Source organism: Coenobita brevimanus, chromosome 77 (genome assembly GCF_032717465.1).
Source record: "Coenobita brevimanus isolate Jiangsu-jjx chromosome 77, ASM3271746v2, whole genome shotgun sequence".
In the NCBI taxonomy this organism is placed as follows: domain Eukaryota; kingdom Metazoa; phylum Arthropoda; class Malacostraca; order Decapoda; family Coenobitidae; genus Coenobita; species Coenobita brevimanus.
In genome coordinates, this window is record NC_137030.1 from 6,460,208 (window position 1) to 6,482,091 (window position 21,884).

General features: G+C 41.4%; 1 protein-coding gene across 1 annotated transcript in view; it reads right to left on the reverse strand.

Annotated features, from left to right (window-relative positions):
- The window catches only part of LOC145408438 (lisH domain-containing protein ARMC9-like), a 108,180-nt gene extending 101,907 nt beyond the window's left edge, over window positions 1–6,273 (reverse strand). The window contains exons 1-2 of the mRNA XM_080279167.1: window positions 6,220–6,273; window positions 2,378–2,605 (exon numbers count right to left, since the gene is read on the reverse strand). Coding sequence (XP_080135293.1) covers window positions 2,378–2,605; window positions 6,220–6,273 — 282 coding nt within the window. The remainder of the gene's footprint in view (window positions 1–2,377; window positions 2,606–6,219) is intronic.
- Window positions 6,274–21,884: the final 15,611 nt, after the last annotated feature.

Below are 21,884 nucleotides of genomic sequence, written 5' to 3' on the forward strand. Positions count from 1 at the left end.
CAGAAATCCCAAGACGATTATTGTGAAGGATATCAGTCGTTGCCCTGGTGTATAATTATAATCATGTCAAGGACAACACCCGTCTCACAATAGCACAGTACAAGTATGTTGATGCCATGACGATGACGCTTAGATGGCATGAACTGGCAAAATGGAAGACTGCCACGGAACAACACATGCGATTCGTAAATCACCAGCTTTTGGAAGACTCCAAAATGCAGCTTTATTTTGGCTTTGAGGTTTTCCAGAACGGGCCTGATTTTTCAGAAAGTGTCGGTGGGGTCAGTGGACGTGTTGTCCGAGAAATGAAGATACCTCAGGATGTTCTGGTAGGTGTTGCGAGACATGTACTTGCCGAATACCTCAAGGCGATCAGTGCGTCTGTCGTCCAGTAGTCGACAAGTGCATGTGTCTTCATAAAGGGGTATCAACAACGTCAGTAGTCCAGTATCAAGAACACGTACAAGGAGGGCACATTAACGGCTGTCCATTTCTGTGTCCTGTACGTCGAATGAGGTCCAGTCTCGGGGTTTGTCTGATGAAAGTATCGGTTTGTCTCAGTCGCTATGTGAGAAATCAGGACATGGCCGAAGAAAACTAGGAAAGACATAGTCCTGCTGCTCGCCGTCAGTCCCATCGTGTTGTGTACGCCTGAGATTGAGTCGTCAGTTTTACGTCGTTGCGAGGGACCGAGTCCCATCAGTCCAGGAGCAAGTCGGGCGAGATGGTGAGGCAGGTACAGTACATACATTAACCCGCTGCTGCCTGGCCTGCCCTCTCCTGCCCTGGCGGGTGCCACGTCTGCTGGCAACTCTGCCGGTAACAAGGGAAGGCCGAGGGGCTGGCATGGGGCGTGACAGTGAGGCAGAAGTCCCTGGAACAGACGGTGCTGTGGCAGGTGGTGAGGCAGCGCTGGATGGTGACTGGTGGTGGGAGGCGGTGGGAAGTGGTGGTGGATGGGAAACAGTGGCACCGTGATATCGTGATGTGCTTGCCTCTCCCTCGTCACGATGGGCAGTGAACAACCATCATCATTACTATCCTCATCACCATTGCCATCATCGTCCCGACCTTCGGAGGAGGATAACTCCCACTCGTCGGAATCAGTATCGAGATCGTCAGTGCTGCTCTTCCGCTCCTCTTCCTCTGATGACAGGTTGTCTTCATCACTCTCCCCACCCATAGGGAAGAGTTCTGTCCATATTTCAGAGGTACTAAGGCCGTAGCGGGGGAATACAGGGCGGCTATGAGAGGAGGTGGTGGGCTATTCACGTGCAGTTCTTACAGTCCGTCGAGTCCGAGTGCCCTGGGACGGTGAGGTGGGTCGTGTAAACGTGTCAGAGAGCATTGTTTCCATCCCAAACTGTTTCGCCGATTTTTACGTAGTGGGCTCAAACGACCCTGCCGGCATGTTAGGGGTTTATCTTTTAATTTATTTTATTTATTACTTTTTTGTAAAATTATCACCTCCCACGTAGTGACTGCAGTGCGGTTGTTGTTTTAACCCTTCCAGCTCAAGCGATGGCCATGTACAGCAACAATAGGCTATAGGGCTGATTTGACTACTTCTTACTCTGTCTTCAACGTTCGTTCGTTCGTTCGTTCAAAGATTTCCTGCAACTTTATTGCAGGCCGGGCCATACATTAGCCCGGTCAGTGGGGTATGGGCTGGTTAAAAAACAGTAAGTGGGGAGAACAGGACCTAGGGATTGCCTAGCACACACGTCCTGTCTCCTGGCGGGCTTTGTGGTGTGTGTGTGTCTTCAACTTGTCCCCAAGACTGATATCTCTCCGTACTGAATGCTAAGCTGTAACAAGGGATAGCATTACTCACGAAAAATTTTCAGCACAGAAAGATGTAGAACCATAACATTTCCTTTGCTACCGAGCTGTGAGAAATATTATGCAAGAGGACAAAATCCTCCGCCCAGGTAAGGTTAAACAACTAAAGCAACCGAGAAGACTCCATATATCTCACGTCTATGCCTGAATTCCACTCAACCACGACTTAAGGGCAAATACTTAAACCTTAAATCGTAAAGCGGAGTGCAAAACCCTAATTTCTGACGGCATTTATGGAACGCCTGTGGTTGATACATATAGTCAGCCTGCATCCCATACTAAACAATGCAGCCAGCAACAATGCCAAATACGATCCATCATTGTCAAGTACTTCAAAAACGCAGTCAGAATTTTGGGGTCTGCATCTCACTTCTCGATTTTGGGTTATTGTATACCACCCTTTGAATTCAAGATGTGGCAGTGACCTAGAAATAATAATAATAATAATAATAAAATGCCACCTCATCCTTTGCCGTTGTAGCTGAGAATCTCTTGAAAGCCAACAATGATTCAAAACACCACAAAGGAAACTCACTTGAAAAAATTTGGCGCCTTGTCCCGTGTCGTAGTAGCTGAGAATCTCCTCACTATTGTCCGCTGGCATGGTAAGGTCGTCTGCTGTGTCCAACCTACTGGATCTGCTGCTGCTTCTGCTGCTGCTGCTTCCACCACGCTCATCCTCCCTGCTCACCGCCCATCCTCGACTCTCACACTCCGCCCGCACCTGCTCCGCCAACGACTCCAGTCCCGCCCACTCCAAGTACTGCCGAAAACAAATAAATATGTGTAAATAAATAAATAAATGTGTAAATAAATAATTAAATAAGTGAAATAAATACATAATTAAATAAAAGAATATATAAGGAGTCGCAGAATGATGGAGGAATGTAAATAAAGGAGAGACAATGGAAAACAACAGCCAAAATCCCGCCCACGCCAGATACTAACAGGAAAGATAATTAATAAAGAACAGAAAAAAAGGTTGGGAGAGTAAGAAAATGAAAGGGATGAAATATTGACAAAAAAAAAAAAAAAAAATCGAGAAGAACATGAACAAATATATAAGAAGTAGAATGGAAGACTGGAGGGCAAGAGAATTTTCGGGAAGGAGAAAATAATGATACAATTACTGTATAACTAGAAAGCACTCAAAGAGCCCGTACATCCGCCAGTGCCACTGCAGGATCCGGCTCCAGATCCGCCCCCAAATTTAATCAGTTCTTTCTTGACCCATGGCCCACCCTTCCACAAAATTTCTGGTGATACTGTGTGGACAAACAAACATACAGACAAACATAGGTGAATACATACCTCCTTCAACATCGTTGGCGGAGGTAATAAAAAAAAAGGAGCGAGGATAAAGAACATGAAAAAAGAAAAGGTCACCAGAAAAGAATGGAAGATTTGGAGTGCAAGCGAGTGTATGGTGAAGGGAAAGAAAACACAAATGAAATAGAAAATGAAACGATGGATTGAAAAGTGAGTTGTTGAAGAACCCAGTGGTCTGTCTGGCAACACTACAGTACATCAAGTGAGTGGATGATGGTCGGCTGGTCATCACCACCTACCACCAAAAGAAAAATTAATAAGAAAAAGTATAAGAAACACAACTATGGAAAATCAACAGCAGAAATTAACAAGGAATATTAAGGATAATAGCAAAGAAAAAATGATAAAAGGAATGTCAGTACTGAAAATAAATGATGAAAATAATTAAGAAAAAATACTTTGATAGTGAACGCAAACTAAAATGAAAAAATGAATAAGAAAAATGACAAGAAACGAAATGCAGGAAACGAAAGAAACTATCTATCTATGTACCTAGGCTGCTTCCCCCAAGGAAAGGGAGGTAGCCGAGACAGGACGACACACTCCCCATTTACTCATCCATTCAAACACATTCATTCGCATCTTAGCCCCAAAGGGGAGAACGGACAGATCCTCACCGTACCACACCCCACAAGGGTCAACTGCGCAATGCAATCAGTGACATCCGCAGCAGGGCCCGACAGCAGAGCTGGTTTATCCCTGCCACATCATAACAGACCCATCCCCTTACCCGCACCTGACCTGACTAGCTGATTAGACCAAATGCGGGAGAATATCCCTTCAGGGCTGCGTCATCATTTATTCATTCAAAATTTCCCTCCATTTATTTCTGTCACGCACAGCCACTCTTCCTTGCTCAACAGACATCCCTCTCGCATCCAGAGCTCTATTCGCACTGTCCATCCATCCTGTTCGTGGTCTTCCTCTCAGCCTTACACCTCTCACATCAGATCTAGTTATCTTTTTCACCAATCGCTCATTATCCATTCTCTCCATATGCCCAAACCATCGCAACTGGGAGGGTAAATAAGAGTACCGGTATCCGATAACACACAGAAGAGTGAAAGAGAGAAAATGGGAAAAAAAGAACCAGTAAAACTTAAAAAAAAAAAAAACAGGAAAAGTGAAAAATAAACAGAGAAAATGAATAAAATGAAAGAAAACTAGAGGCTCCCCCAACGGGGAAATCGCTCCAGCCGCTAGCCGACACATATCTAACGCGGCTCGAAATATGAACTTGACCTACTTTCACCAATTTCGAACTCCTCCGAGATTTTCATCCCTACTACACACCTGTAAAATTTTGTGATGATATCTTGAGCGGCTGCGAAGTTATCGTGCCAATAGACACACAGACACACACAAAGACACACACAAACTAAAAACAATACCAGCTTCGCCATCGCGGCTGGTAATAAAGAACAATAACCCAGGACTGACTATGATGGGACTAGAAAGGAAAGGAAATGAGAGAAAGCACGTGCAAAATGAGAAAATTAGAGAAAGTAAGAAAATGTAAGCATGATAAATCAAGAGAAAGAAAAAATTAGAGAAAATTAGTGAAAGAAAATTAGTAAGATGAGGAAAGGTGAGACCATGAAAGGTAATAGAATGAGTGAGAAAGACAATGGACGAGGAAAATGAAAGTAGAATACTAAAGAAAAACGGGAAAACAAAATGAGAGAGAGAGAGAGAGAGAGAGAGAGAGAGAGAGAGAGAGAGAGAGAGAGAGAGAGAGAGGATAAAAGTAAGATAATTAGTGAGCGACAAAGAGGGAAATTGACAGTACGAAAATTGGTGATAAAAGGAGCCTGGGTAAGATAATAAAAGGAAGAGAAAATGAGAGAAAATTAGAGAAAGTGAGAGAGAGGAATGTGAGTTGCGTGTCATGTCGCCCTTCCCTGCAACAAGTGGGTTCATTAAGTGAGAGAGAGAGAGAGAGAGAGAGAGAGAGAGAGAGAGAGAGAGAGAGAGAGAGAGAGAGAGAGAGAGAGAGAGAGAGAGAGAGATGAAACAGGCATATAGAAAATCAGAGATAAATTCGACTGATAAGAAGAAATACAAAAGACTGACAGACAGATCGATAGACACAGACAGATACAGGCAGATAAACGGACTCTGGCAGACAGACAGACAGATAGATGGGCAGACAGATAGACAGACAGACAGACAGACGGAATAACAGATAGGTAGGTACGTGTACAGTGCCACCACGTGAAGGCGTATTAGCAGGCACATGCACTGGACACACATTAAAGACAGGCAGACAGACCAGAGAGAAAGGCAGACAGAAAGACAGACAAAAAGGCAGACAGAAAGACATATCAGGTAGAAAGATAGATAGAAAAGCGGACAGAAAGACATATCAGGCAGAAAGACGGACAGAAAGGCAGACAGAAAGACATATCAGAAAGACAGACAGAAAGGCAGACAGAAAGACATATCAGAAAGACAGACAGAAAGGCAGACAGAAAGACATATCAGAAAGACAGACAGAAAGGCAGACAGAAAGACATATCAAAAAGACAGACAGAAAGGCAGACAGAAAGACATATCGAACAGAAAGATAGACAGAAAGACAGACAGATCAGACGAAAGCATAATTATTACACCCCTACTTACAGGGTGGCTCATAAGTAACGCTCCACTAGATACTCACTCATGTGTTATGAGTAAGGGTCAGTCTGCTGGTGTGGACGTGGGTGTGGGAATTGCAGTAGGAAAAATATCATTCAGGATAGACATTAATAACGTTCACTAAGCCGTCCCAACAACACACAAGACCGTTTAGCGACTTTGAAAATGTCGTAGCACTTCTTCCTCATCAATTTATTTTGCACATAACACTTATATATCTCCTCTTGCACTATATTAATGTCTTCTTGATACAGACACAGAATATATAGGTAACTTACAAGACGACATGGCTGATGAAGTAAAATAAATCGCCGATGAATAGCTCCCACGAAATCCCAAAATAAAAAACAGTGAAAAGAAAACGTAAGACGAATTTCAATGCGGACACTTAAGTAAATTTTTCTCACTCACCTCTATGATAAGTGCGTGTATATGGGCGGCATCCTTCTGGCCGCCCCTCTCCATCCTGCCACGCCCACATCAGTCGCACTCCACTTCCCAATCACGCCCCAAAAAACGCCCAAAACAAGCCCAGGCCTCCACAACGTGCCCAAACTTCCGAGGGTGTTTGTTGTGGCTTTAGATTATGGCTGAAGTGCTTGAGACTGGCTGGAATGGGAAGAGAATGAGGTATTAGACTGATGGATAGATAGACTGACTGATAGGCAAATAGACACATACTGATAAACAGCTAAAGATAAATAATAGGAATGTAGATAGGCAGTTAGCTAGGTAGGCAGGCAGGCTGATAACGCTGACTCATTACTTGATTGATAAACTGACAGATTGATATATACAGAGAGACAGGTAGGGAGAAGCAGAAATTGAATTAAATAAATGGACAAATAAATAAAGTGGAGAGAGGACAAAAAATTTGCATGGGACGGACTTAGATGATTAAAATGATGGTAGGGAAGGACGGGGTGAGTACAACCTGTGAAGACGATTATTGTATGAAGGTCTGCATTGGCTGTGGGAAAGAAGGAGTCGCAGATATCTACTAAATGTGTGGTGGGTGGATAGAGGTTGGGGTGGAAGATTTTGTCCAGGGATGAGGATGAGGATCAGGATGAGGATGAGGGTGAGGAAGAGGAAAACAATGACTATAGGTTGGGGTACAAGTTTTCCTGAAGCAGAATATGATGAAGAAATAGAAGAACAAGAACAAGAACAAGAGGAAGAAAAGAAAAAGGAGAAGAAGAAGAAGAAGCAAAGTAGAAGAAAAGAAAACGAACAAGAAAAACAAAACGAAAAGAGGAGAAGAAGAAGAAGAAAAAAATAAGCACGCCACACACTCATAAATCTGGCGCCACAGAAAATGAAAAAAAAAAAAAGAAGTTCTTTCTCATAGCATAACAGATCCTGAAGGAGTACTAAATTAATCAACAGTACTCTAATTAAGTACACGCGCACGCAACTCACTCATCTCTCACGCACGCAACCCCTTATTGCACTCACTGCACACTCAGTCCTTTTGCGTGTGTGTGAGGGAGGATTATTTAGTGTGTTTGTGTGTGTGTGTGTGTGTGTGTGTGTGTGTGTGTGTGTGTGTGTGTGTGAGAGAGAGAGAGAGAGAGAAAGAGAGAGAGAGAGAGCAAAATTTATTGGTAGTACTATATTTAAGCACACGCACACGCAACTCACTCATCTCACGCCCGTAGCCTATTATTACACTTGCTGCACACTCAGTCAATTGTGTGTGTGTGTGTGTGTGTGTGTGTGTGTGTGTGTGTGTGTGTGTGAGAGAGAGAGAGAGAGAGAGAGAGAGGCTACTGTATGACATTTAAAGTACACTACATTCTCAGTAACTATGACTCACTCACATACTCATAGTTCTCTCTCTCTCTCTCTCTCTTTATCTCTCTAAAAGACACACACACACACACACACACACACTCCGATGAATCACCCTCTGCTGAATATAAACGCTGAATAATGGCAGTAAAAGAATGCTGGAATTTACCCAGACTAGCGAGAATTTATATTACTAGCATTAACACTCTTTGGCTCTTATGTTCCCAATATTAACACTCTCAGGCTCTCATGTTCCCAATATTAACACTCTCAGGCTCTTATACTCACTCTTGCCTCAATAAAATCGCTTCCCGTCAGTAGGAAAACATGGCTAGAGCTGTCCCGAACTTGTGAGGGGCGATATTTACCTCCTTTATGTGTTCACCCGTTTGCTTATTTGTTTTTTGCTTATGTCGGTGATGGGTGATATATTCTGGGAGTGATATGAGTTGTCTGATACAGACGTTGGAGGTATGCGCTCTCTGAAGGGGCCTAACTTGTCTCTTGAATGCTATTTCTATCTATCTATCTATCTATTGCCAGACGCCACAATCCCGTAAGGGGCGGCCACTTGACTCCGAGTTACCTGTTCTACGGGGAGGGGCACCAACCCTCCACCAACCCACTTGTTGACACGTAGGGAGCACGTATGGGTTGGTTATATGGTTACCACCCAGCGTTGTAAATGGTATCTTGGCTTACAGGAAACCATTTGGCTTGTCACTCAATGTAAAGCCACCTGTGAAGGAAAGAAAAGCAATAAGAAGTGACAGGAAAGATGGGAGAAATAGGAAGGGAGGAGGACAGACAAAAAAAGAATGATAAAGGTTAAGGAAGAAGTAGGTAGTACTACATCAAGTGAGTGGATGATGGTCGCCACCACCTGCCAGATTGCTGTTTCTATGATACAAATAAAGACAGGGTTTGCATCAGTATCAGACAAGTGGTTACTATAATTCCTTCACCTTTACTTTGCCCAAATTTTCGTCCTTGTGAAGCTTATTTTATACAGCTCAGTGGCAAAATAATAATAATAATAATGATAATAATAATAATAATAATAATAATAATAATAAAAACAGCAGCAGCAACAACAACAACAAATTAATAATAATAATAATAATAATAATAATAATAATAACAATACGACCCTACATCCTTCCCATTGCAATTCTTCGTGACTAGCACCATATTCCAGTGTTAATCTATTGTTACGGATCAGCATTCAAGATGGAGAGATGACAATTTTAGGCCAACGTAGAATAAAGAGTATAATATAGTGATAGTCTGTATTAAAAGAATTAGTAGTTACTGATAAAATATGCAAAAATAAATAGCTGGGAAAAGTGTAACAAAATCTCCCAAGGACCGTAATTTAACTGGTTTTGGAAATTCCGTAGCATCTTTTTGTTTGCGAACTATTCTGCTCATTACACCTCGTGTCTCTTGTATTTTGCTGATACAGAAAAAAACAAAGTTGGCATCAAAACCATATATATATAACACACAATCCAAATCACATCCGGCATTGATAAGATATTTTAACCCACACACACACACACACACACACACACACACACACACACACACACACACACACACACACACACACACACACACACACACACACACACACACACACACACACACACACACACACACACACACACACACACACAGTAAATAAAATAAATAAGAGAGCTACGTCTTCCGGGTTAATAAAAAGCACATCATTGGGTTGTATACTTCACTTTTAAACGAAAGGATTATTTATTTATTTATTTATTTGTCTTGGCAACTGTATAGACCTAAATGTGAACCAAAATACCAATTAGGATCTAGTGACCAACCAGGGATTATTCAGTTCAAATTATAACCAGCTTTTATTCATATTTACCTTCTATCTTTTATTTTTTCCCTTCTTTTCCTTCCTTCTGTTGCATGTTCTTTCCTTTCTTTCCTCTTCTTTTTTAATACTGCCAGACGGTTTTCCTCAGCTTACAGTAGGATAAACATTGGGTAATATACGGGTTAATTAAGTGCTTGAAGGCTGGGAATTAACCTGGCCTGATCTGAGCTGACATACTTTGCCCACGACCTCGTTTGGGGCAACATTTGTAGGGTCTAATTACCTGTATTTGTGGCCGGATTTGCTTTGAGTGAGAGCGAATGTAAACAATGAGAGAGAGAGAGAGAGAGAGAGAGAGAGAGAGAGAGAACCTGATATTAGGATTCATAAACAACACACGAAGTAAAATGGGGACACTGTGATAACTCTCTCTCTCTCTCTCTGATATTAGGATTCATAAACAACACACAAAGTAAAATGGGGACACTGTGATAACTCTCTCTCTCTCTCTCTCTCTCTCTCTCTCAATCCCCTCCACACATCCACCTGAGATTTAAGACAATTTGTGTAAACCTGTTATTTTCCTCTGGTTCATTTCAGGGCGTGTATTTTTAGGCAAGTCTAATTTTGTGAGGCGGATTTTATTGTGATCTAATTTAGAATAAGGATTTATTTTAAAATTAGGTTGATTTTCCACTGAGAGAGAGTAAAGGAGGAAGGAAAGAAAATATTAATCATGTGGTGGTGGTGGTGGAGGTGGTGATGATGATTATGATACTACTATTACTACTACTACTACTACTGCTAATACTACTACTACTACTACTAAATAATAATAATAATAATAATAATAATTACAGGAGGAGAAAGAAGAAAAGGAGATGGAGGAGAAGGAGAAGGAGGAGGAGGAGGAGGAGGAGGAGGAGGAGGATCATGATGGTGAACAAAAACGAAAAAAACGAGAAAATTAATATCCCTCGTTGGTAGGATGACAGTTTATTCTTGCTGCCATCAGACGGTTTTATTCAGAAGAAACTGTCACCTTTGGAGCAATGGTGAAACTTGCTCTAAACATCTTCCATTTATTTCTTTATATATTTGTGAGTGGGGAGAGCAAAGTGTAGAATGTGATTTTGCTGACAGTCTGGCCAGGGATGAAAACGACGGGTGAGATATACTGCTGCATTTTTTTTTTTTTTTTTTTTTATGAATGGAGGGCACTTGTAGTCTCGTTTATAGATTTTTAAAAGTTTATTCTTCTTCCTCCGGTTTACCTATAAAAATAAATAAATCAATAAATACAGGCTACCCGGGAAACAATAGTACAGTATGTGAGAACTTTTAGGAGTTTTACGTTAGGATTATGTTGATTAATAAATGTTATATCAACATGATGACGCTACATGCAACAAACGGCAGGCGTTCGAGTATTTACAGACGACGAGCGTACGAGTATTTACAGACGGCGAGAGTACAAGCATCTTCACATGTCATCGCCTGTGCACCGATACCGTACCGTCCAAAATGAATAAATGCTAGAGTTGGTTTAGGACTGGTGTGTTGGTATTATAGTCGCGGCGCACGACTCTGAGGTTGTCATTATCGTACCCTGGCAACCTACCATTCAAAAGTGCGTCCGATTTCGTATCATATTATACACGAATCATAGTATTATGCACGAATTTATTATACACGAATATTATTATACACGAACATATTATACACGAATCACATGCGTCTCATATTATACACGATATCAAACGCACTTTTGAATGGTTGGTTGCCAGGGCACGATAATAACAACCTCAGAGTCGCGCGCCGCGACTATAGTGACTATAGTCGCGGCGCACTACTCTGAGGTTGTCATTATCGTACCCTGGCAACCTATCATTCAAAAATGCGTCCAATTTCGTATCATTATATACGAATCGTATTAAAATGCACGAAGATAATATACACGATTATTATTTTACACGAACATATTATACACGAATCACGTGCGCCTCATATTATACACAAAATCAGACGCACTTTTGAACAGTAGGTTGCCAGGGCACGATAATAACAACCTCAGAGTCGAGCGCCGCGACTGTAGTGTGGTGGTATTATATAGCAGGGGTGGTTTTGTGCTGGGTCGGTGGGTCTTGCAGAAGGTCGGTCGACGCTGCTTAAACGAAATTCAGATCCAAAAAATGTTCTCTCTCTTACCCGGGATTAGTCTCACGTCCTTCCTAGCAACTTCTTCTTGTCGACTTATTTTACTTCATGCACTTTTTTCTCGTATGTTGTTTGTGTTTTATTTTGTTTTACACATTTCATTCGAAGCTCGTATGTTATTTGTGATTTTTTAATACATTTAATTTATATCGTACGTTATTTGTGATTTATTTATTACACCTGTTTTTCCTCGTATATTATTTGCGGTATTTCATTGCCAACGCACACTACATGAATAACACCTGAGAGAAGATTAACGTGTGTTTATATATACACCGGTAAGGAAGAAGTACTACATCCCTTTCACATTAACCTGGCCCAGATATTCGCCCTTCAGTGGCCTATTTTACGTACCTCAAATGCATAAGGAGACAGTATTAAAGCTCTACATCCTTTCCATAGCACGTCCTCATGACTAGCGCCATATTCTAGCGTCAATTTATTGTTAGAACTCGGCAGTGAATAGGAATAGATGGCAATTTTAGGTCGTTAGAGTAGAAAGAGACAGTGTTCTTGATTCGTATTCTCGCCAGCTTTGTTTGCACTTCTTCATGATTAGTCTAGTACATATCTGAGTATGGCGCGTTAAGATCCTCCTCTTTGATATTTAAAAAGATATAAGAGGGATGCAAGAGAATAAGGAGAAACAGGTAAGACATATCACTTAGTATGCTTTCTAAACCTTTTATATTAGCGACTTACTCGTATTTTGCTGATTTCACCTTATTAATGACCTATGTTATTTATACCTGTCTATTTGGACTTTGCAAATATAAATGATAAGCAAAAAAATACGTAAACTAAACAACTTGCGAAGCTTTCTAAAACTTCTTTTTGCAGTTTACTTTGCTTTTTTCGCCTTATCAGTCCTGTGATGTAGGATGGTATTATTGTCGGTAACTCGACCTATACCGTGGTGCGAGATTTAGCCTGTGTGTGTGTGTGTGTGTGTGTGTGTGTGTGTGTGTGTGTGTGTGTGTGTGTGTGTGTGTGTGTGTGCTTAATTCTTCCTATGCTACTTGATGGAAATAAATAAAACATCTCAAGTGAGTTCGTCTGGTTACCCCAAAGGTTTTCCACTATATACATTATTCTCCAATCATGATTTCTAAGACAGGGGTAAGCCTCCCTCACAAAATAAAAAATTCTCAGAAGTAGTGAAAGGAGATCAGATATGGCTTTGATATCTTAATACAGTATATGTTGTGTAAGGAACTCTCATCCGTAGTGTGATATTTGGGAAGCGTGACCCCCCCAGTGATTTTTTGGGGCCAGTCCTCTCCCCCCAAATATCAGAAATAGAGTAAAGTGTGCACATGGACTTCAACTTAATCGGCATACATTTAGCAGGATTGGGTATGCAATTTCCATGTTTTTTCTGAATGCACAGGAAGAAATTGCATATCTATATTATTGTTTTCCTGTATGTTACTTGTAGCTTTTGTATGGAGCTAGCATGCATATCTGACACACACACACACACACACACACACACACACACACACACACACTAACGTACCATATCAAGAACTTAACCCTTAAATAGCTGTGAACTTTAAGAAATGACAACCTAACCTTTTTTGACGTAACGCAGCCTAAGGTCGTCAGTTTAACATTTATTCTCTTGAGCCGGAACCAAGGCATGTGGGGGGGGTCATGTCTCTCTCTAGTTTCTTCACTTAAACATGGCCAAGATTTTCGTCCTTTATCGGTTTATTTCACGTTTTGGCAGAATAAGACAATGCTACGGCTCTACATTTATTACATAGCAGGGAAGTGAGCATGGAAGTGAAAAAGTTACTACATGACAGTATTGTGATACCAACTCTAACGTACGGAAGTGAAGCTTGGACAATGTTGGAAGGACACAAGTCAAGAGTGAGAGCAGTGGAAATGAGTTATTTAAGAGGAGCCTGTGGAGTCACGTGGAGAGACAGGCTGTAGAATGAGGATATAAAGGAGCGTTGTGGTGTGGATGTGGATGTGATAGGAAGCGTTATGAGGAACACACTGAGGTGGTTTAGCCATGTGGAGAGGATGGAGGGCGAAAGACTGACGAAGAGAGTGTATGTGAGTGAGGTGGAGGGGGGAAGAGGGAGGGGGAGGCCGAGGATGAGATGGAGGGATGGGGTGGAGAGGTATATGAGAGAGGGGGGTGTGAGTTGGGAGCAGGGCAGTGAAATGGCGGGGGACAGGGCGACTTGGAGGCGATTTGTTTGTGGCCACCCCAAACGGGATTGAGGCGTCTGGCAATAGATAGATAGATAGATAGACTTCTTCGTGACTGACATCATATATGAGTACTAATATATTGCTGCACTTCACCATTCAAGGTGAAGAAATGGCAGTTTTGGGCAATGTTAAAGTAAAAAGAGTATGGATTTTCGCAGAAATTCATAAAACTTTTTTTTTTCTGTATCTGTTGGCGTGCTTTGGGTGTGGGAGCTATGAAGGGGGAGCTAGGAGGTAAGTTAGGAGCAATGAAGGGGCTGGGAACTAAGGCGGAAGGGGAAAATCGTCACTTTCATACTGATGAAGGTTTGAAAGCCACTGTTTCTGTGTTTCCGAGTATATTTTGGATGTAGGAGAGATGAAAGGAGGTTCTCGAAGTAGGACAGGAATAACCAAATAAAAAGGTTAAGAAAAAAAAATTAAACTCTTCAGGCATAAGGAACTGAGATGAGAGCAGTGAAGGGATTGGGAACTGAGATGAGAGCAGTGAAGGGATTGGGAACTGAAATGAGAGCAGTGAAGCGACTGGGAACTGAGATGAGAGCAGTGAAGCGATTGGGAACTGAGATGAGAGCAGTGAAGGGACTGAGAAGTGAGACGAGATGAGATGAGTGAAGGGATTGAGAACTGAGATGAAAGCAGTGAAGGGACTGAGAAGTGAGATGAAATGAGACGAGTGAAGGGACTGAGAAGTGAGTTGAGATGAAAGGCGTGAAAAGACTGGGAAATGAGATGACAGGAAGGTAGAGGTTGGGAAGTGAGATGAGAGCAGTGAAGGGGTTGGGAAGTAAGGTAGGAGCAGTGAAGGTGTAGGGAAGCGGGGTGAGGGTATTCGGAGCTGTGTAGGGGATGGATAGACGAGATTAATAAAGGGCTTATGAGGCGAGGGGAGGAAAGTACTTAACAACAGGTGTTGGTAATTGAGAGAGAGAGAGAGAGAGAGAGAGAGAGAGAGAGAGAGAGAGAGAGAGAGGAAAATATATAAAACAAAGCAACCAGAAAGAAATGTAATATATTGGTCATGAATTATGGAATAAGGATAAGATGGAGGAGGAGGAGGAGAAGGAGGAGGAGGAGGAGGAGGAGGAGGCTGGGAAAACAACAACAACAACAACAACAACGAGCACCATATTCTAGCAGTAAGTGAAACTTGGCAAGCTGGGACCGTAGAGTTTTAAGAGTTAACCTGCATCCTCTTATTTTTCTCACCGTGAGAGGTCGATACTGGAAGTGAAAAATCGAATGAGCTACAATATGAAGCGTCACACCACTTTAATCACTCCGATAAGGACAGTATGTTTTCACTCCTGTTTGTTTGCTTGTTTGCCTGTTAGCAGGATTACTTCAAAACTAAAAGAGAGATTTGGACCAAATTTGGTGGGGTGATAGGCCATGTCCCAGGGAACAATCGATAAACTTTTGGGACCGATCGGGATCGTATTACAGATTCTGGACCCGGAAAACAATTTTTGTGAAACCCTAATTAATGTACTTAATAACAGATGTTGGAGATTTAGAGAGAGAGAGAGAGAGAGAGAGAGAGAGAGAGAGAGAGAGAGAGAGAGAGAGAGAGAGAGAGAGAGAATGAGAGGAAAGTATATAACACAAAACAAAACAGAAAGAAATGTAATACATGAGTCATGAATCATGGAATATGAATAAGACGGAGGAGGAGGAGGAGGAGGAGGAGTAGGAGGAGGAGGAGGAGGAGAGGGAAGAGGACGAGGATAACAGAAAATAATAAATGATAAAAAACTGACATACTTTACAGTACTGGTGGACTGCATGAGAAGGGCAGTGCAAGCATGCAGTCCACGGGGTTCACGTTGCAGATGAGCCTGGGACAACAAAAACAGTAATAACAACAACAACGAGCACAATATTCTAATGGTAAGTGATATTTGGCAAGCTGCGGCGGTAGAATTTTAAGAGTGAACCTGCATCCTGTTAACTTTTCTTACCGTGAAAGGTCAATACTGGAAGTAAAAAGCGAAAGAACTACCACATGAAGCGTCACGCCACTTTATTCTCTCCGATAAGGACAGCATGTTTTCACTCCTGTTTGTTTGCTTGTTTGCCTGTCAGCAGGATTACTTCAAAACTAAAAGAGAGATTTGGACCAAATTTGGTGAGGAGATAGTCCCAGGGAACAATCGAGCAACTTTTGGGACCGATCGGGATCGTATTACAGATTCTGGACCCGGAAACCACTTTGTGCTAATCCTAATCAATGATGAGAAAACCTGACCCATTTTGAAGTGTGGTTTGGAAATTCCGTTGCCCTTGTCGGGGAGATGCGCTCCACTAAGTGCCCCTCTAGTTTATATAAGTGGTTTTAGATTTTGGTTTTTAAAATATCCTGTTAAACACGAAAATGATTGGTTTTGGCAATGGGATAGTGGTAATGGACGCAGTAAGTCAATGTTCTAAATGTCAGCCCCTTCTCACCCTAATGTGGCCCAGATTTCGTTCTTCCGCAGCTTATATAACGTAGTTCAGTGATAGAGGAAGACGATAATATGGCTCGACATCATTTGCTTACCATTTCTTCATAACTAGCACCACATCTAGTGTTAAGCTTATACCACAACTCAGCATGCACGATGGAAAGATGGCGGTGTTGAGCAAGTTTGAATACAAAGGGAACAGAGGATGTGTCTTTGGCCTTCAATTACGCTAATGATAATACCGACAAAGATGATGTTAAAGGTAATGATGGTGATGATAATGGAAAATGCAGATACTGATTCTCTCTCTCTCTCATTCTCTCTCAAGAAAAATTATATAAAAAGTAATTATGGTGGTGATTGTGATGAAATACTAGTACTCTCTCTCTCTCTCTCTCTCTCTCTCTCTCTCTCTCTCTCTCTCTCTCTCTCTCAAGAAAAATTATATAAAAAGTAATTATGGTGGTGATTGTGATGAAATACTAGTACTCTCTCTCTCTCTCTCAAGAAAAAATTATATAAAAAGTAATCATGGTGGTGATTGTGATGAAATACTAGTACTCTCTCTCTCTCTCACGTATTACCACTTAAAGCAACGTCAATACGAGACGACTGGCAAGGAAGGAAATGTGCTTCATTAGTCTTTGTTCCACGTTTTCTTTCCTTGTTTGGTGTCATCTCCATTTTCGTCCCCACTTTTTTCTTTAATTCCACTGCTCTTCACCCTTTCAGTACGATGATTTATTTTATTTTATTCCTTCCAGCTCTAGATAATTTTATGCAAGTACACCTTTAATCCGGCGATGGATTATTAATCGTGATATTTTTTCCACCAAATGATTTGTTGTACTTTAGGGGAAACTTTTTATTTTTTTTTTAATACGAAGAGTTAGATTTAGGAAAGTATTTTAAGCTGCTTCGGAGATTCGTAACACCTCTTCCATAGCGATTCATTCTGCATATAACACCTAAATATCCTTTTGTATGTTGTTGATGCGAATTATGTTGATTTGAGAACGATATAAATATCATACAAAACAATGCTGAGGAGAAATGTGCAAATTAAATCGCTTAGTATGAGGGGCTTCGGATGCCTCCTCTTGTGCGTTCTTGATGCGAACTATGTTGATATTTAAAAGATATAGATAACAAAAAAATAGCAAAAACAACAAAATGCCCCCCCCCCCTCCAAAAAGAGAGAGAGAGAAGTAATATGTAAAATAAATCACTTAGGAAAATGTGTTACGAAACCTCTTAGGCCACTTAGAATGCGGAGGTTAGTCTTCATTAGCCCCTCAAGCAAAAGAAATCTGCCCTTAAGTGAATAAAAGTGGCAGAAGATAGCAAGTATAAACCAACTAGGTCACCGGACTGAATGGGTTAAGGAGAGAGTCGGTAGTAGTAGTAGTAGTAGTAGTAGTAGTAGTAGTAGTAGTAGCTGCAAACTCAGGCTTTTCTGAAAGTGAACCCGGTGGACTAAAGGCTGAAATTCCCCTCACCCTGCAGTCCACCAACCTCCCCTCGGTGACAGGGAAGGAAGTAAGGGACGTCTGTATAACCAGGAAGAGGATCCAACCTGTCATATCAGTGCCGCCGCGAGAAGGCACCCCACTCCACCACCATGGAGGTTGATAAGAGCTCATTCGGTTAGGAAGCTTACTAACACCTGTTCTTTACCGATTTATTTCTGTATCTGCCCCGTTACTGTATTCTTGTGTGTTATTCAAGGCAACTAATTCGACAATAAATATGTATAAGAAGCAAAACGGAGGACATTAATGGATAGACTGCAGAATAAATCAATAAGGAAGAGGTGTTAGGGAGCTTCCTTACTTATCCTGCAGTTCAAAAAGTCTCTCCTTAGCTAAAAATAAAGTGTAGTTCTATTATATACACCTGGCAAAGATCCCTAACCCATCCAAGTGTAGTTCTGATTGGAGGGTTGATTTGACTAGTAACCAAGGAGACTTGTTCCTACATCACAACTCAAGCTCATCAAAATTTCTGCAACCATGACACAGAATTCAAGCCGTTAGACTTGCCCACTTGCCTCGGATGAAAACAAACCAATTATATTAAGAGTAAAGTAAAAGATCATGTGAGTTTTTTTTTTTTATATCACTTTAAATTATTTTATTTTAACCATTTAGTTTCCTTTTCCAATTTTCTTCAATATTTTTTTAAACTCTTCTCGCACTATATATTATTCTTATTTCCTATTTATCTTTTCTATCTGACGTATTTGCTTATTTCAGCCTCTCTTCTTACGTTTGTCTTCCTTGTTTTTTCTTCTTTTGTTTTACTGATATCTCGTATTTTTTTATTTTTCTCCTTTTTCTTCTCTTTTCCTTGTTACGTTTCTCTGCCTCATTTGGAGTTAATAGGATGGTGGTGTGATGAAGTGAGATTGTGGTGGTGGTGGTAATTGTGGTGGTGGTGGTTGTGGACATGGCAAAAGCAGTGATGGTAGCTGGGTTCTGGCTGTAGTAGAAGTAGTAGTAGTAGTAGTAGTAGTAGTAGTAGTAATAGTAGTACTATCATCTTCGTACAAGTTGTGGTAAAGATTGTAGTGGTGGTTGTGATAGTAAATGTTGTGATAGTTGTGATGGGGATGGGGGTGCTTGTTGCCGCAATAAAGTAGTAGTAGTAGTGGTGGTGGTAGTAGTAGCAGTAGTAGTAGTAGTTGTTGCTGTTGTTGTTATTGAAGTTGTTTTTGTTTTTTGTTGTAACTGTAGCATTAGCAAGAGTAATGGACATCGTAGTAGTAGTAGTAGTAGTAGTAGCAGTAGTAGAAATAGTAGTAGTAGTAGTAGTAGAAATAGTAGTAGTAGTAGAAATAGTAGTAGTAGTAGTAGTAGAAGTAGTTGTTGTTGCTGTGGTGGTGGTGGTAGGAGGTTGTGGTAGGTACAGTGGTAGAGAAGTGGTGTGTGAGTGAGGAGTATTAGCATGGTCCAATTTCCAAGACGCCACTCTGACACTGCACGAGAGAGAGAGAGAGAGAGAGAGAGAGAGAGAGAGAGAGAGAGAGAGAGAGAACCTACCGTAATTCTAGCTCTGTATCAGCAACGTAGATTCCACGCCTAAAAATCACGTAGCAAAAACGGAAAGAAATAAGAAATGAAATAGCCCCTCCCCACACTCAACTGCGAAAGAAAATGGGCTCCATAATTATCCACCGCCAATGGAGATTTGTCATGCCAATTCTAGATGACCCTATTAACGTTTGGTGTAAGTGGTCATGCGAAGAGAGAGAGGAATTTTTACCTATCTATCTATCTATCTATGTGTCTATCTGTCTGTCTGTTTATCTATCTATCTATCTATCTATCTATACACAAGGGAAACTATACAAATTTTACCAGTGTTATTTTTATTACGTTCGAGGGTAAGTTGCATGATAATCTATATGAAAAAGAAGTAGCCTACGTTTCTCGAATTTTACAATAGTCTATAAAAGTTCTGACTACCGTATTATTGCCCTTGGAGGTCATTGCCACAGAAGTCAGTAAAAAGAAATTGCTTCACATTCCCAGCCAATGTTTCCTTGAGTTTTATTACCCTATTCATGGCGGTCATTTCTACAACTGCATACAAGAAATATTCCATTAACTGCAAGTGTTCCATCGAGTATATAGAGCTGTCCATTAACCCTCTCATGACCAGAACAACTCCAATATTTTATCCCCGTTTATGAAGATTATCTAATTCAGCTGCAAGTGAGTTATGGGAACCTAAGTAAAACAATTTGTAATATTAGTAAGTCTATGTTATCTCAAGCTTCAACAGTCACGATTTCTACGATAGCCTACAAAAGAACATTCTGCATTATTGGACTATTCATTCTATTGTTTTATTAATTTCGGCGATCCATTCCTCTATAACCTGTAATAAATTTTCACATTATTTTTCATACTTTCCTAGTTTCTACAATAGTTTATAAAAGCTTCGCACTGCTGGCCTAAACGTTTCTAAGTTTCTACAACAAACTTTCTAAGATTCATATTGACAGCCGTGTTCTCTCCAGTTTCATTACTCACGTTGAACATTTATTGCAGACTTCAAAACAATAATAATAACAACAACAACAATAACGACAAACTGCACTATCAATCAATTATTTTTCGACTTCCATCAACAGCCGATGTTTTTTTTTTTTTTTTTTTTTTTTTTTTTTTCGTTTTTAAAGGCTCCAACATGCTTGCATGTGTCGGCCTTGGTCACCTAATGGCGGCTCTCCATGCTGCACGATCCATTGCAGCCTCCCTGTTCAGTCCCTTAACCCTGAGGTCACACTTAATGACCTCGTCCCATGTCTTTCTTGGTCTACCCCTCATAACCCCACCCCCAATATTAACACTTCTCACCTTCCTCACCCAATTATCATCCCCCATCCTCTCCACATGTCCAAACCACCTCAATCTACCTCTTCTCATCACAACACCAATACACTCCAGTCCCATCCTACCTTTCAACTCTTCCATCGTAAACCCAGTCCCTCCAGGCTTTGGACGCAGGGAACGCACTGCACATCCACCTAATCATTGTCATTTCTGTACGTCTGAGCCGGCGAATATCTTCCTCCTTCACTGCCCAGGTCTCACTACCATACAGCATTACACTCCTAACACATGCTGCATACAAAGACCCCTTAGCAAGCAGGGAGAGTCCTCTCAATGTCAGGAGAGGCAAGAGCTCCCTGAACTTCTTCCAACCACTTCTCACCCTAGCCACAGAACTAGCTCCAGCCCCACCTCCAGCAGCACACAACATGTCTCCCAAATAACAAAACTCTTCCACACACTCAAGAGATTCACCAGCAAGTTCAATCCTTTCACGTCTGACAATCTCCACCTGCTCACCCCGACACGCCGTATACATAAAATCAGCATTATCTCGCAGTCCACCTCTGATACCACTACATCTCTTATGCACCCATTTATCACACACACCGCACAAGATGGAATTACTTCCCACGCCCTTGTGGCAAACTGCACATGGCCACTCTCCCTCGTCTTTGACAGTACCGCCACCAACCCTAGATATCATCACTTTTGTTTTATCTGCATTTACCCTTAAACCCTTGTGCCCCATACCATCTCTCCACTTCCTAAACCTTTCCTCCGCCTCCCTTTCGTTCTCTGTAATCAACACCAAATCATCAGCATACAACAACTCCCACTGGAGTCCGTTTCTAAAGTCACTTGAAAGGGCTTCAAGTACCATGATAAACAACATGGGACTCAAGACTGACCCCTGATGCACACCAACAGTCACGGAAAACTCATCACTCAAATCTCCATTCATTCTTACCTGGGTGTGAGCATCCACATACATAGTCATAACCACCCTAACCAGCCACTCCTCCAAGCCAAGCTTTCTCATTGCCCACTTCACCACCTCTCTAGGGACTCTGTCAAAGGCCTTTTCCAAATCAACAAAAACAAAATAAAGATCCCTTCTCCTACCAATATATTTTTCCTGAAGCTGTCGAACAATGAATATAGCATCAGTGGTCCCCCTACCTGGCATAAACCCAA